This window comes from Callospermophilus lateralis, chromosome 3 (genome assembly GCF_048772815.1).
Source record: "Callospermophilus lateralis isolate mCalLat2 chromosome 3, mCalLat2.hap1, whole genome shotgun sequence".
Taxonomy (NCBI): Eukaryota; Metazoa; Chordata; class Mammalia; order Rodentia; family Sciuridae; genus Callospermophilus; species Callospermophilus lateralis.
Window position 1 is genome coordinate 103307988 of NC_135307.1, and position 14197 is coordinate 103322184.

At 33.9% G+C, this 14197-nt stretch overlaps 1 protein-coding gene across 2 annotated transcripts in view; it reads right to left on the reverse strand.

Moving 5' to 3' along the window:
- Window positions 1–14197, reverse strand: part of Adam10 (ADAM metallopeptidase domain 10) — a 159775-nt gene that overhangs the window by 24813 nt on the left and 120765 nt on the right. For both annotated transcript variants that reach the window (XM_076850856.1, XM_076850855.1), the window contains 2 exons: window positions 7914–8077; window positions 4655–4838 (listed from right to left, as the gene is read on the reverse strand). In XM_076850856.1, the coding sequence (XP_076706971.1) occupies window positions 4655–4838; window positions 7914–8077 (348 nt within the window). The remainder of the gene's footprint in view (window positions 1–4654; window positions 4839–7913; window positions 8078–14197) is intronic.

The window sequence follows — 14197 nt, forward strand, 5'->3', positions numbered from 1 at the left end:
AAGGACACTTATAAATATATATGCCCCAAACAACGGAGCAGCTATGTCCATAAAACAAACTCTTCTCAAGTTCAAGAGTCAAACAGACCACGATATAATAATTTTGGGTGACGTTAACATACCTCTTTCATCACTAGATAGATTTTCCAAACAAATGTTGAACAAAGAAACTATAGAACTCAATAATACAATGAATAACTGTGACTTAACTGACCATATATAGAATATTCCATTCTTCAACGAGAGAATATACTTTCTCCTCAGCAGCACATGGATCCTTCGCTAAGAGACCACATACTATGCCACAAAGCAACTCTTAGCAAATACAAAAAAGTAGAGATACTACCCTGCATTCTATCAGATCATAATGGAATGAAATTAGAAATTGATGATAAAATAAGAAATAAAATCCACTCCAACACCTGAAGACTAAATAATATGCTACTGAATGAACAATGGGTTACAGAAGACATCAAGAAGGAGATTAAAAAGTTTTTAAACATGAATGAGAACACAGATACGAGATATCGAAATCTCTGGACACTATGAAAGCAGTTCTAAGAGCAAAGTTTATTGCATGGAGTTCATTCCTTAAAAGAAGAAAAAGTCAACAAATAAATGACTTTAACACAACATCTCAAAGTCCTAGAAAAAGAAGAACAAATCAACACCAAAAGCAGCAGAAGACAGGAAATAATTAAAATCAGAGCTGAAATTAATGAAATTGAAACAAAAGAAACAATTGAAAAAATTGACAGAACAAAAAGTTGGTTCTTTGAAACAATAAATAAAATTGACAGACCCTTAGCCATGCTAACAAAGAGAAGGAGAGAGAAAACTCAAATCACTAACATACATGATGAAAAAGGAAATATCACAACAAACACTACAAAAATACAGAAGATAATTAGAAATTATTTTGCAAACCTGTACTCCAATAAAATAGAAAATATTGAAGGCATCGACAAATTTCTAGAGTCATATAATTTGCCCAAATTGATAAGGATGATATACACAATTTAAACAGATCAATTTCAAGTGACGAAATAACAGACGGCATCAAAAGTCTACCAAGCAAGAAAAGCCCAGGACCAGATGGAAACACAGCCCAGTTCTATAAGGCCTTAAAAGAAGAACTAATACTAATACCTATACTCTACAATATATTTCAGGAAGTAGAAAAAGAGGTAGCACTTCCAAACTCATCCTATGAGGCCAATATCACTCTTGATTCCAAAACCAGGCAAAGACATATCAAAAAAAGAGAACTTCAGACCATCTCTCTAATGAACATAGATGCAAAAATTCTCAATAAAATTCTGGCAAATCAAATACAAAAACATATCAAGAAGATCATGCATTATGATCAAGTAGGATTCATCCAAGGGATGCAAGGTTGGTTCAACATACAGAAATCAATAAATATAATTCATCACATCAATAGACTCAAAGATAAGAATCATATGATCATCTCAATAGATGCACAAAAAGCATTTGACAAAATATTGCACCTTTACATGTTCAAAACACTAGAAAAACTAGGGATAACAGGAACATATCTCAACATCGTAAAGGCTATCTACGATAAGCCCCAGGCCAACATCATTCTAAATGGAGAAAAACTGAAAGCATTCCCTCTAAAAACTGGAACAAGAAAGGGATGCCCTCTTTCACCACTTCTATTTAACACAGTTCTTCTATTTAACATAGTTCTTGAAACACTGGCCAGAACAATTAGTCAGATGAAAGAAATTAAAGGGATACACATAGGAAAAGAAGAACTCAAATTGGCATTATTTGCTGATGATATGATTCTATACCTGGAAGACCCTAAAAGTTCCACCAGAAAACTTCTAGAATAAATGAATTCAGCAAAGTAGCAGGATATAAAATCAACACCCATAAATCAAAGGAATTTCTGTATATCAGTGACAAATCCTCAGAAAGGGAAATGAGAAAAACTACCCCATTCTCAATAGCCTCAAAAAAAAAAAAAAAAAAAACTTGGGAATCAACTTAATGAAAGAGGTGAAAGATCTATATAATGAAAATTACAGAACCCTAAAGAAAAAAATCAAGGAAGACCTTAGAAGATGGAAAGATATACCTTGCTCTTGGATAGGCAGAATTAATATTATCAAAATGACCATAAAAAGCACTATATAGATTTAATGTAATTCCAATCAAAATTCCAATGAAATTCCTCAAAGAAATAGAAAAAGTAATCATGAAATTCATCTGCAAAAATAAGAGACCCAGAATAGCTAAAGCAATCCTTAGCAGGAAGAGTGAAGCAGGTGGCATCACTATACCAGACCTTAAACTATACTACAGAGCAATAGTAATAAAAACAGCATGATATTGGCACCAAAACGGACTGGTACACCAATGGTACAGAATAGAGAACATAGAGGCTAACCCACAAAACTACAATTACCTCATATTAGACAAAGGTGCAAGAATATTCACTGGAGAAAAGATAGCCTCTTCAACAAATGGTGCTGGGAAAACTGGAAATCCATATGCAACAAAATGAAATTAAACCCCCCTATCTCTCACCATGCACAAAACTCATCTCAAAATGGATCAAGGACTTAGGAATATAACCAGAGACCTTGTGTCTAATAGAAGAAAAAGTAGGCCCTAATCTCCATCATGTGGATTAGGCCCCAACTTCCTTAATAAGACTACTGTGGCACAAGAATTAAAATCAAGAATTAATAAATGGGATGGACTAAAGTAAAAAGTTTCTTCTCTGCAAAAGAAACAATCTGTGAGGTGAATAGTGAGCCTACATCTTGGAAGCAAATCTTTACCCGTCACACATCAGATAGAGCACTAATCACTGAGGTATATAAAAAAACTCAAAGAGCTAAACACCACCCCCCCAAAAAAATCCAATCAATAAATGGGCCAAGAAACTGAACAGACACTTCTCAGAAGATGATGTACAATCAATCAACAAATACATGGAAAAATGTTCATCATCACTAGCAATTAGGGAAATGCAAATCAAAACCACTCTTAGATTTCATCTCACTCCAGTCAGAATGGCAGCTATTATGATGACAAACAACAATAAGCGTTGGCGAAGATGTGGGGGAAAAAGGTACACTCATACACTGCTGGTGGAACTGCAAATCGGTACAGCCAATATGGAAAGCAGTATGGAGATTTCTTGGAAAATTGGGAATGGAACCATCATTTGACCCAGCTATCCCTCTCCTCGGTCTATACCCAAAGGACTTAAAAACAGCATATTACAAGGACATAGCCACATCAATGTTTACAGCAGCACAATTTGCAATAGCTAAACCGTGGAACCAACCTAGATGCCCTTCAATAGATAAATGGATAAAAAAAAATGTGGCATATATACACAATGGAATATTACACAGCAATAAAAGAGAATAAAATCGTGGCATTTGCAGGTAAATGGATGGAGTTAGAAAAGATAATGCTAAATGAAGTTAGCCAATTCCTAAAAACCAAATACCAAATATTTTCTTTGATATAAGGAGGCTGATTCGGGCTGGGGATGTGGCTCAAGCGGTAGCACACTGGCATGAGTGCAGCCCGGATTCAATCCTTAGCACCACATACAAACAAAGATGTTGTGTCCGACAAAAACTAAAAAAAAAAATAAATATTAAAAAAAATTCTCTCTCTCTTTAAGAAAAAAAAAAAGGAGTTGATTCATAGTGGGATAGGGAGAGGGAGCATGGGAGGAATAGAAGAACTCTTGATAGAACAGAGGGATTGGAGGGTAACGGAGGGGGTATGGGGTTATTAATAATGGAGGAATATGATGGTCATTATTATCCAAAGTATAGGTATGAAGACATGAATTGGTATGAATATACTATGTATACAACCAGAGATATGAAAAATTGTGCTCTATACATGTAATAAGAATTGTAATGCATTCCACTGTCATATATAAATTTAAATAAAGAAAAAAATATCATACTAAGTTAAAATTAGTCTTCCACAAAGGGGTACAAACTATTATGATTCCACTTATATGAAATATTAAGAGGCAAAACCAATCTATGGTGAAATAAGTCTGCTAGTATTTGCCTTTGGGAATGTGCTGAGGACAGGGATTGATTAGGACAGGGAATAAAAGAGCTTTCTTAGGTGTCAGAAATGTTTTATCTCTCTTTTTTTTTTAAGAGAGAGAGAGTTTTTAATATTCATTTTTTAGTTTCCCTGGACACATCTTTAACCTATTTGTATGTGGTGCTAAGGATCGAACTCAGCGCCCCGCCACGCCAGGAGAGCGCGCCACTGCTTGAGTCACATCCCCAGCCCAAGTTTTATATCTTGATGGTTGCTTAGTTATATAGATAAATGCATTTGCCAATTTTATCAAATGCTGCACTTAAGATTTGTGTGTTTCACTTGTATTTAAAAAAAAAAAACTACAAACAATATTGAACTAATGATAGACAGGTTTAAGTGTTTGCAGTCAAGTACTCTGAAGTCTTCAAACTATTTTAAATTGCCAAAAAAGTATGAGATGCAGGATAACTAATAATGAATGAATAATAGCTACATAATAACACAAATACAACCAAGTGCTCACTGTAATTTTTTCATTTTCTGAATGTTTGAAAATGTTCATAATAAAATGTTAGGAAAATATACATACCAACAAAACAGTTGTTTCTCTTCTTCTCAAGAACTTGGCTTATATTTCTAATGCTACAGAGTGAGAATTTATTGTTGTTAAGTTTGTCCCCAGATGTTGCTCTTGCATACATGATGTAATTGCCATTTTCTTTTTGTCCTAAATTCTTAGATTCTCCTGGTGTGCACTCTGTTCCAGAATCATGCTGTCAAACAGAATATAGAGTTATATAAACAGGAAGTAAAATAAGGTTTTCAGGTCATCTGATTAAATGTAATTTTCTGATCAGAGAAAAAAATTGAAGCCGAGGACTCTCCTTTAGGAAGGATCTTACAATTGTTCGAAACTAAGCAGAAAAATAATTTGCTCGTTTAGGGGTCATTGTCTTTTTTAAAAGAGAAGGAATCTCAGAAGGCTAGCCACAATAACTGATAGTTTTATAAGTAGGAACTAGAATTGAGGACAAACTGTCATAAAATCCTATAAAAAATAAACTCATCTACTTTTAAAACTAGTAACAGTACTAATAAACTACTATAAAATTGCTATATATTAAAATATATGGTAAAATAATATGCTACGACTAGTTCAGAGAGAAGTGGGGGAAGAGAGAGAAGGGGAAAGGAAACAAAAGAGACGAGCATGGAACTAAGTACATAGAGAATAGGAATCAAAGACAGCTAACTCATTAAACAGTACCTAAGAAAGATGAGTAAAAATGCTAAGGATAGAAACACAATGATCCATTTTACAATGAAATTAGGAAAACCAAGACATAAAGTCAAAATACTGCTTTGCAGAATAAACAGGAAACAGAAATCTGTGTATGTGTAAGTGTTTCCTGGGATTGGTAAATTCTGTCAAAGTATCAGTTATACACAAAAGCACCAAAGCACAGCTCCCTGAATTTTCTCAAAGTAAACACAGTTATGTGACCAGAACTGAGACTAAGCAAAAAACACTACCAGATCCCAGCAGCCCCTACCCTCCTGGGGATATGCATTAAAACAAGAAAACCTCACAATGCTCCTTAAATAATTTAGAACATATAAGAAAAGGCAAAAAAAAAAAAAATATTAGTACCAGAATCACAGTTTGATTTAATTAAAATCTTCTTCTGAATACCAACAACTCCATTCTCTAAAAAGAAACAGACCACTCAAGGGAGCCCATTTAAGTTACTTTCATTTTTGGCTCCCAGTCTGAGGTCAGAATAAAAAATATGACCTCTACTTTCATCTTTATCTTTCCTGATGTCTCCTACTTTTCTCCTAAACCAATATTCAGCATTTAACAACTCTTTACTATTCTCTAACATTATCTTGCTTAAAGTTTTCATTCTATAGAATTCAATTTGGTTTCTGTAAGGTATCGCACTAGCACTATTCTCACCATTAGAATTTTAGAAAGAGAAAAATTCCAATACTATATAATTCTTGATGTCAGTGCAATCTATAGTAAAATCAACAATATACACAAAAGAATAGGGTGTGATTAATCATGGTAAAATCATTAACAGTCTGGTATAAGAGGAAAAGACACCAAGGGAGGCAAAGAATGAGAACCAATTTATCCATTAAACAATAAACAATACATAATATAATGTTAATGTACTAAAAACAACTCACTGGCAGCTAGGCAAGGGAAAGATTAGATGAGAAGTGAAAAGGGAATGATCTAGATTCCCTATTCCATGTGTGGTCCTCAAACTAGCAGCAGCAGCATTACCTGGCAATGTGTTAGAAATACAGAAACTCAGGTCCCACCAAAGACATACTGAAATAAATCTGTATTTTGAGATCCTCAGATGATTTATATACACATCAAAATCTGAGCGTTCCTGAACTAGAGGACAAAAAAGGAGTTGAAAAGGTACTGCAATTCCCTCATAAGGCCTGGAACCAAGGAGGCTAGCGGAGAAGAAAGGACATTCATGTATCTGTACTTGAAAATGCAAATTAACTATAAATTTCTTTGCTCATCAAGTACTCTTTTGATAATAATCTCTCAATTTCTGACTGGGATTAAAAAAAGAAAAAAAGTTAGTGAAATAGCACTTACATATTACAATCTTAGAGAAATTAGAGAATTGCATTTTGGTCTACAAATATAATATTTACTTATTTATTCATTTATTTTGATATTGGAGATTCAACCCAGGGCCTCATGCACACTAAGCATGTGCTTTACCACTGAGCTACCCACTGCCAGTCTCAACAAATTATTTTTTAAATAATAAAAATTTCCATTTTTACAAGTGATAAGGCATAAGGAAAACGAATTTACATATAATTTTCAAGTGAAATTTTCCCAAACATTTAATAAGCTCTACCAAAATCACAAAATATAATACTTTCAGTATTTCTATTCCTTTGTTGTAATGATCTTTAGATCACTTAAAATTCAGTATAATGAAAAAGTAAGTATTAGATGATACCAAAGATTGCTGTTAATTTTGCTAAATGGATAATCAATTGGTTGTATAAGTAAATCTCTTTTTTTCAGAAACCTACAATAAAATATATGATAGATAAATTTGCTTTAAACATTCTTAACAAAGAATATAGAAAGTAGATATGGTGAAATCTTGACAATTGCTGACTCTTAACTCAGGGGTTGGCAAACTATAGCTCACAGACTGTTCTTGTACGGCTTATACTAACAAAGAACATGTAGCAGAGGCCAAATATTACCCTCACTGCCTAAAAATATTTACTAGCACGGCCTTTACAGAAAAGGTTTACAGATCTGTATTCTGGATGATGGTCATATGAGTTTGTGCTTTTTCTTGGGGGGGGGGGGTGGTTCTATGTGGGTTAAAAATTTATCATAATAAAAAGATCTTAAAATAACAGTCTTTTTCCACAGCAAAGATAGGCAAATCCAAGTAAATCCCAATAATGCTTTAATAAAAACAAAGCAGAAAGCCACTACACAATTTGTTAAAGATTATGAACATTCTTTAAACAATAAAAAGGGATTTCTCATTCAAAAAGATATTTAGAGTGAATTATGTTCTAAACTCTGTTCTAGGGCTAAGAGATATGAACAGATATTATTCTATCTGAATAAATAAGACAAAATTCTAGTACTGCTATGCTTACATTCCTTGTTTTAATCACAAATATTCTATCTTCCTCCCTTTCAGTATGGTCAAGTATCTTACTGCATATAAAAATTAAACATTCAGATGTATATTTGTTTTTACCTCAAACAAGCAAACAAAAATACTCAAAAGGCTAATAGCTTTTTAAAAATCTAATAATGAGGCAATACTTACTGGGGATCCAAAGTTATGTCCAACTTCATGAGCAAAAGTAATATGAGAGACTTTGGGAGGCACATGGGACCCATAGTTTTGAACAGTAATAATTCCAGTGTTTAAGGATTTCTTCTTACCATCTGAATACAGCTTACTTTTTTCACATATTCCTCCAGAGCTTCCTAATTCAGAACACCACCACCAAAAACAAAAACCAAGTTAAATCAGTTATCTATTCCATTTCTTCCCCCAGCTAATATTAAACAGCTATATAAACCTAAAATACAGTTGGTATCCAAATGTATCAAACACTCAAAAGTTTTTTTAGTCTAAGATTAGAAACTATTTCAAATAATGTTTTAATAGCACCCATAAACAAATTCCCAGGATTGTATACATAACTCTTTTTTTTCATCTAAATAAAAACTACTTTACTTCTTTTAACAACATTAACATTTTTAAAGAAAAATGTATTGTTTATTGATTAATCCGTGTATTTTTTAAAAACACTGAAAGGCTAACTGGAAAACTGTTGTGTAAGCCTTCACATACTATATTGTCGTTAGTTGTTATATTTTGATAGATTGTAAAGTTTTGAAAACTGGGGTCCAAGTCATGTTCACCTATATATTTCCAACATCTACTACAGTGCCTGTTACTTAGATGATGTTCAAATGTGTGTTGAATTTAATTTTTAAAAGAAGTGTTCCTACTTGGTCCCACAAAGCCACAGGCACCTGCTCCATTACAAAACCCAGTTCTCGGTATTCTCCAGAGTACCAGATATATGCACAGATGCACAAGGTGATTAGGGACCGTCCCATTACATTGCACTGACTTGCTATGATGTCCAAACCAATGGTATACATAACTCTTATATAATGGTTTTTTAGCATCAGATAACCTCAAATTTTTGTTCTCATTAATTTAGCAAAAACAATATTTATATTTCCTTTAAATCTGAATATGTAAGTATTTACACTGAGTCAAAACCTAATACCTTTTCATCTTTATAAAGAAAATTTTTAGGGCTGGGGTTATGGCTAGTGGAGCACTCGCTTAGGTTCGATCCTCAGCACCACATAAAAATAAATAAATAAAATAAAGGTACTGTATTCGACTAAAAAAATAAACATTTAAAAAGAAGAAGAAGAAGAAAAATTTATAGCCTGGCATGATGCCAAATGCCTATAATTCGAGTGATTCTGCAGGCTGAGGTGGGGCAAGTTTAAGGCCAGCCCCAGCAAATTAGACCCTGTCTCAAAAAATGAAAAAGGGTGGGGAAGCAGTTCTGTGGTAAAGTATCCCAAAGTTCAATACCCAGTTTTTAAAAAATTAATTTAAGGTAAATGAAAGTTGAACAAAACATTCTCCAGTAGATTCTGAGAAAATCACTTTACCAATAATAGCAATGGCTGGGCACAAGGGGACATGCCTGTAATTCCAGCTACTCAAGACTGAGGCAGGAGGATTCCAAATTCAAGGCCAGCCTGGACAATTTAGTGAGATCCTATCTCAAAATAAAAAGGACTGGGGTATGAATAGCTCAGTGGTAGAGTGTTCCTGGGCTGAATCCCTAGTACCTCCCAAAAAAGTAATATTGCACCTTAGTATGTGACTCACTGTCCTGAGATGGAACATATATTCTATTTGTGAAAAAGAAAGAGAGAAAAGAGAAGGGGGGGGGGGGGACAGGAAGAAAGAAGAAGAGAAAGCCTAGAGTGGGAAGAAATAGAAATAAAAACATTAATAACTGATTAATCAGGAATTCACTGAACTTTGAATTTTCAGTTTTTAAAATTTTTTTAAATTGAATTATGATTTTTCAATTCTTCCTGATAACACTTTCAAATTTTGAGAAAAATCATACTTCTATTGTATTAATACAATTTGTAATTCATCTGTTCACTAATAATACCTTAGAGTTTAATATCAAATTGTTTTCACATCTAAACACAGTTAAAATATAAGAAATTAGGAAAATCAGAAACTGGTTGATCAATCCATGTCTTCATACTCAATACACTGAGAAGACTAACTTTCTTCTAATTAACTTTATTTAGGAAAGAGTTTTAGAAAGAGGTTCTTTAGTTTACATTCACATTTTTTCAGGCTAAGGATACTCAATAGTAGAGTACTTGCATAGCATGCTCAGGGTCCTGGATTTGATCTCTAGCACCGTATCAATCCATCAAACAATCAACAAATGTTTTCCTTATTTGATTTTTTAAAAAAACTCCAATGGACTAGATACTCAGATAACTCATCAACTTACTTAAAATTAACTTTCCACATACAAAGTCATTACCATTTTGCTAAACCACTTTAAAAGTCTAATATAAATTTGGATTACTGATACTATGATTTAGAAAGATAAAATGATAACTGTGCTTCACAGAAAAGTAAACTAAAAAAGACTGAGCCATATAAAGGTTGAGAAGGCTTTACAATGTTCCAAATTTACTATGTTATGTTTTTTTTTTGTACAGAAAACTTAATAGAGAGAAATTTCAAATGACTTATGAATATTTAGCTTATTTTCTTAAGTTATTCCTTTTCTATTTCTGGAGATAAGTCCTAAGAACTAAATCATTCAAGGAACTCAGAATTATTCAATAGTACTCCATATGTAAAAATTATAATCCATGTGTTATAGTTTAAAAATAAATAGTAAATTACTATCCTGCCTTAGTGAAGAATTGTCATTATGCAAATTTGTCCAATATAGTACTGTCAAACTTGAACGAAGCACAGAAGACTCCATGCTGCAAATCTTCATGGTTTAAAAAAGAAAATAAATAGGCACATTTAAAAAAATTCTGATAATAAATACTTTCCTGAATTTTTAAGGTCTAGATAATTTAAGGGAAGATAATATATAAATTTGAGTGTATTCTTCTGAAATATAGTCTTTGTAATTTATATCTTGTTTATTTCTTAAATGAGTGCTTTATATCTTAATGATTATTCCTTAAATCAAAGCCTAATATTTACTAAAACTAATAACATGTTGGATTAAATCAAATTATACAGGCAAAAAGAAAATGTGTATCTAATTTTCTAAGTAATAGTTTATATTTTTAAAAGTACTGCAACTAGTTTTGGTATGCCAGAACCTTAGTGATGAGATACCATATACATCCACAGCTAAACCATGACTCAAACTCAATAACTGCTTTATATTATAAAAAAATTTATTCCAGAAACATCATAAAAAAATAAAAATTGTAAATTAAAATGAGAAGAGAAAAATATTTTAAATTTAATCAAAACTATTCAATACTAACTTGCTCATTCAGTTACCTGAAAACATTAAAATGAATAATACAGGAGCAGAATACACCTTAAGAAGCCAAAGAAATGGTCCCTTAAGAGCTGTGTTAGAGGGGCTGGGGATGTGGCTCAAGCGGTAGTGCGCTCGCCTGGCATGCGTGCGGCCCAGGTTCGATCCTCAGCACCACATACAAATAAAGATGTTGCATTCGCCGAAAACTAAAAAATAAATATTAAAATTCTCTCTCTCCCTCTCTCTCCCTCTCTCTCTTTAAAAAAAAAAAAAAGAGAGAGAGAGAGAGAGCTGTGTTAGAAAGGGTCAGCAAATGAAATAGAAAAAATGGGCTATCTATTTAAATAACTTTTTTTTTAAAGGAACCATTAGTCTCTAAATGAAATAAGAGGCTACCTACTAAACACATTATTGTTCTTGTTAAGACATTATAATCTTTCCAGTTTCATATGTAGGCACTGTATAATTTTAAGTGGGAACCTACAAGACAGCCCAGTCCACTGACTATTTTCATTTATTATGGAGTTGAATAGGAAATATTGTTTTCTTGATTAGAGAAAACTACAGGAAATTCAAGATGGCAGATCAGAGGAAGGCTGCATTTTCAGTTACTCCATGACTCTAGATTCAAGCAGTGGGAATACTGCTTCTCATTTAGGTGGGTGAAAGAGGAATACACTAAAATTCAATATTAGACAGAGTGTCTTAGAGATTCATAAATTTGGGTGCATTGAATAAAGAACAAGAAAGAGTACACTGGAGCCAAGCTGGTTGCTGAAGCATCAGTAGCAATCGTTCACCACAGAGAGGGGGGATAACACAGGCAGAGAAGCACAAAAGCCTGATTTGGAATGGAAAAACTTATGGATCAGAAAAGCAACCTGAACTTAACTTATTCACATGCTGCAGAATGACTGGTGTTATATATTTCTCAACTGGCAAGCAGAGATCAAGTGGAAGCCATCTTAAGAAGGCCATGCTGTAGCTTTCTGCTACAGGAGCTGGGAGATCAGAGCAAACATTGCCATACTGTCTGGACAAGCATCTAACATATAGCCTAGGGTGTACCTAGCAGAATGCCAGTGAAACAGATAGAGAGAAGACTGTACCCAGGGGATTCAAGTCAAAAAACAAAGGGGAGTGCAACTCACTTTCCATTGAGTCTGGCAGCTCATGTGACCAGCTGAAGAGGGTGGAGAAATCGAAGAGGCAAGTGTGAATACTCTCAGGGACTAAGCCTGGGAAGACTGTGTTACTGGGCAGCAGAGTGTGTGGAGGACTGGTTCCCCTGCCCAGTAAATAATGAGATCCAGACTCCTAGAAGATTAGATCTGCCTGGCCCTAGAGGTGTGTTGTTCTATTCTTTCCAAAGCAAATACCACTGAACAAGGTTCCTAGGCCTGATTAGACCTAAGTCCCAGATGCCAGAACTCCCTTCATAGGACTCTGCAGCAACTCTACCCTGGGAGTACATAGATCTCATCTGTGCAGACAACACTCCAATCAATAGTACTTCCCATTCCATCCTACTTTATATGGTGAAGAGGGAAGCTGAGAACTATTTCCACCAAATTTAGTTTTAGATCACTATAGCAGGCATCATGGTGAGCAACACAAAAAGAGGAAGGGGTTAACAACCCCAGCCCTTGCTCTTTCTCTGGGTCTCAATATATAGTCTAAGAAGAAACAGAAAGGAGAACAGTTGGGCATAGCACTTACCATCCATTTGCATCAACTATTTTAACCACCTCAGAAGAGATAATTCTTTCATTTTTCATTAAAAATATTGTGTGTGTGTTCTTGCTATGCTGATTGGTTTGTGCATTATGTACACATTTCTTTTTTTTTTTTTTTAGCATTTTTAAACAATTGTTATTAATTCTTTCATTTTTCATTAAAAATATTGTGTGTGTGTTCTTGCTATGCTGATTGGTTTGTGCATTATGTACACATTTCTTTTTTTTTTTTAGCATTTTTAAACAATTGTTATTTCTCCTTACTTTTTCTTTTGAGGGTTAGGGTTTTTGACTTGTTTATTTTGGTTTTGCTTTCTCTTTATTTCTCTTGTTTCTTACCTCTCTTATCCTACTAACAGCCAAGTTCAATTATTCTCTTTCCTATTATTTTTTTTCTATTTTTCTCTCCTTCTTTTTTAATCCATTTTTTAGTTTTAGATAGAAACAATACCTTTTTTTTTTTTTTTACTTTTATGTGTGCTGAGGATCAAACCCAGTGCCTTCCACATACAAGGTAAGCACTCTACCACTGAGCTACAATCCCAGCCCTCTCCTGCTTCTTTATTAAACATCATTTGCTACATCTCTCCTGCATTATCTCCATTTGAAAATTCGAAACTTTCATCTACCTTTCTATCACATTCTCTTTTCTCTTGATGGTATTTTTAATCGTCTTTTAGAAATGTCTGGTTTATATAACTCCTGCCACCGCCATTCATGTTGTTGCAGTCATTAATACTATGAATGTAGTTGACACCCGTCTTTAATGCTAGAACTCGTTCACAGTTATTTATTGTTTCTGCTGGTGGTAACTGCTGACCTCACTATTCCTGTTTTCATTGTAATCAGTGTTCTAGATGTCATATTAGCCACCAGGTATTTACTTCAATGCTGCATATTGTTTCATTTGGTTGGTTCTATTTGTTTCCCCCTTTTCTGTGAGTTGCTGACAATATAGAGAGATACTACTAGTTCAAAGTGTAGAGACTTTACTGCTGAACTAAATTGATTCAAAAGAAAGCACACCCTGCTCCACAGGCAAGTTAACAACACTCACAGTTCAGCCATATTTTAATATAAAGAATAGAGGAGACCAAAAAAAAAACTAATGACATGGCCCCTAGTAGAAACACCTAGGTGTGGGCCCTCGGGTCCCACTCATGGACATCCATACCTACAGCAAAAACAAAATTAACACAAAGGCAGAGGGTACCACACCTACAAGGGGTCTCAATCTAGATCACTCTAAGGACACTCTAGGAAGAGAAGGTCATGCCTTA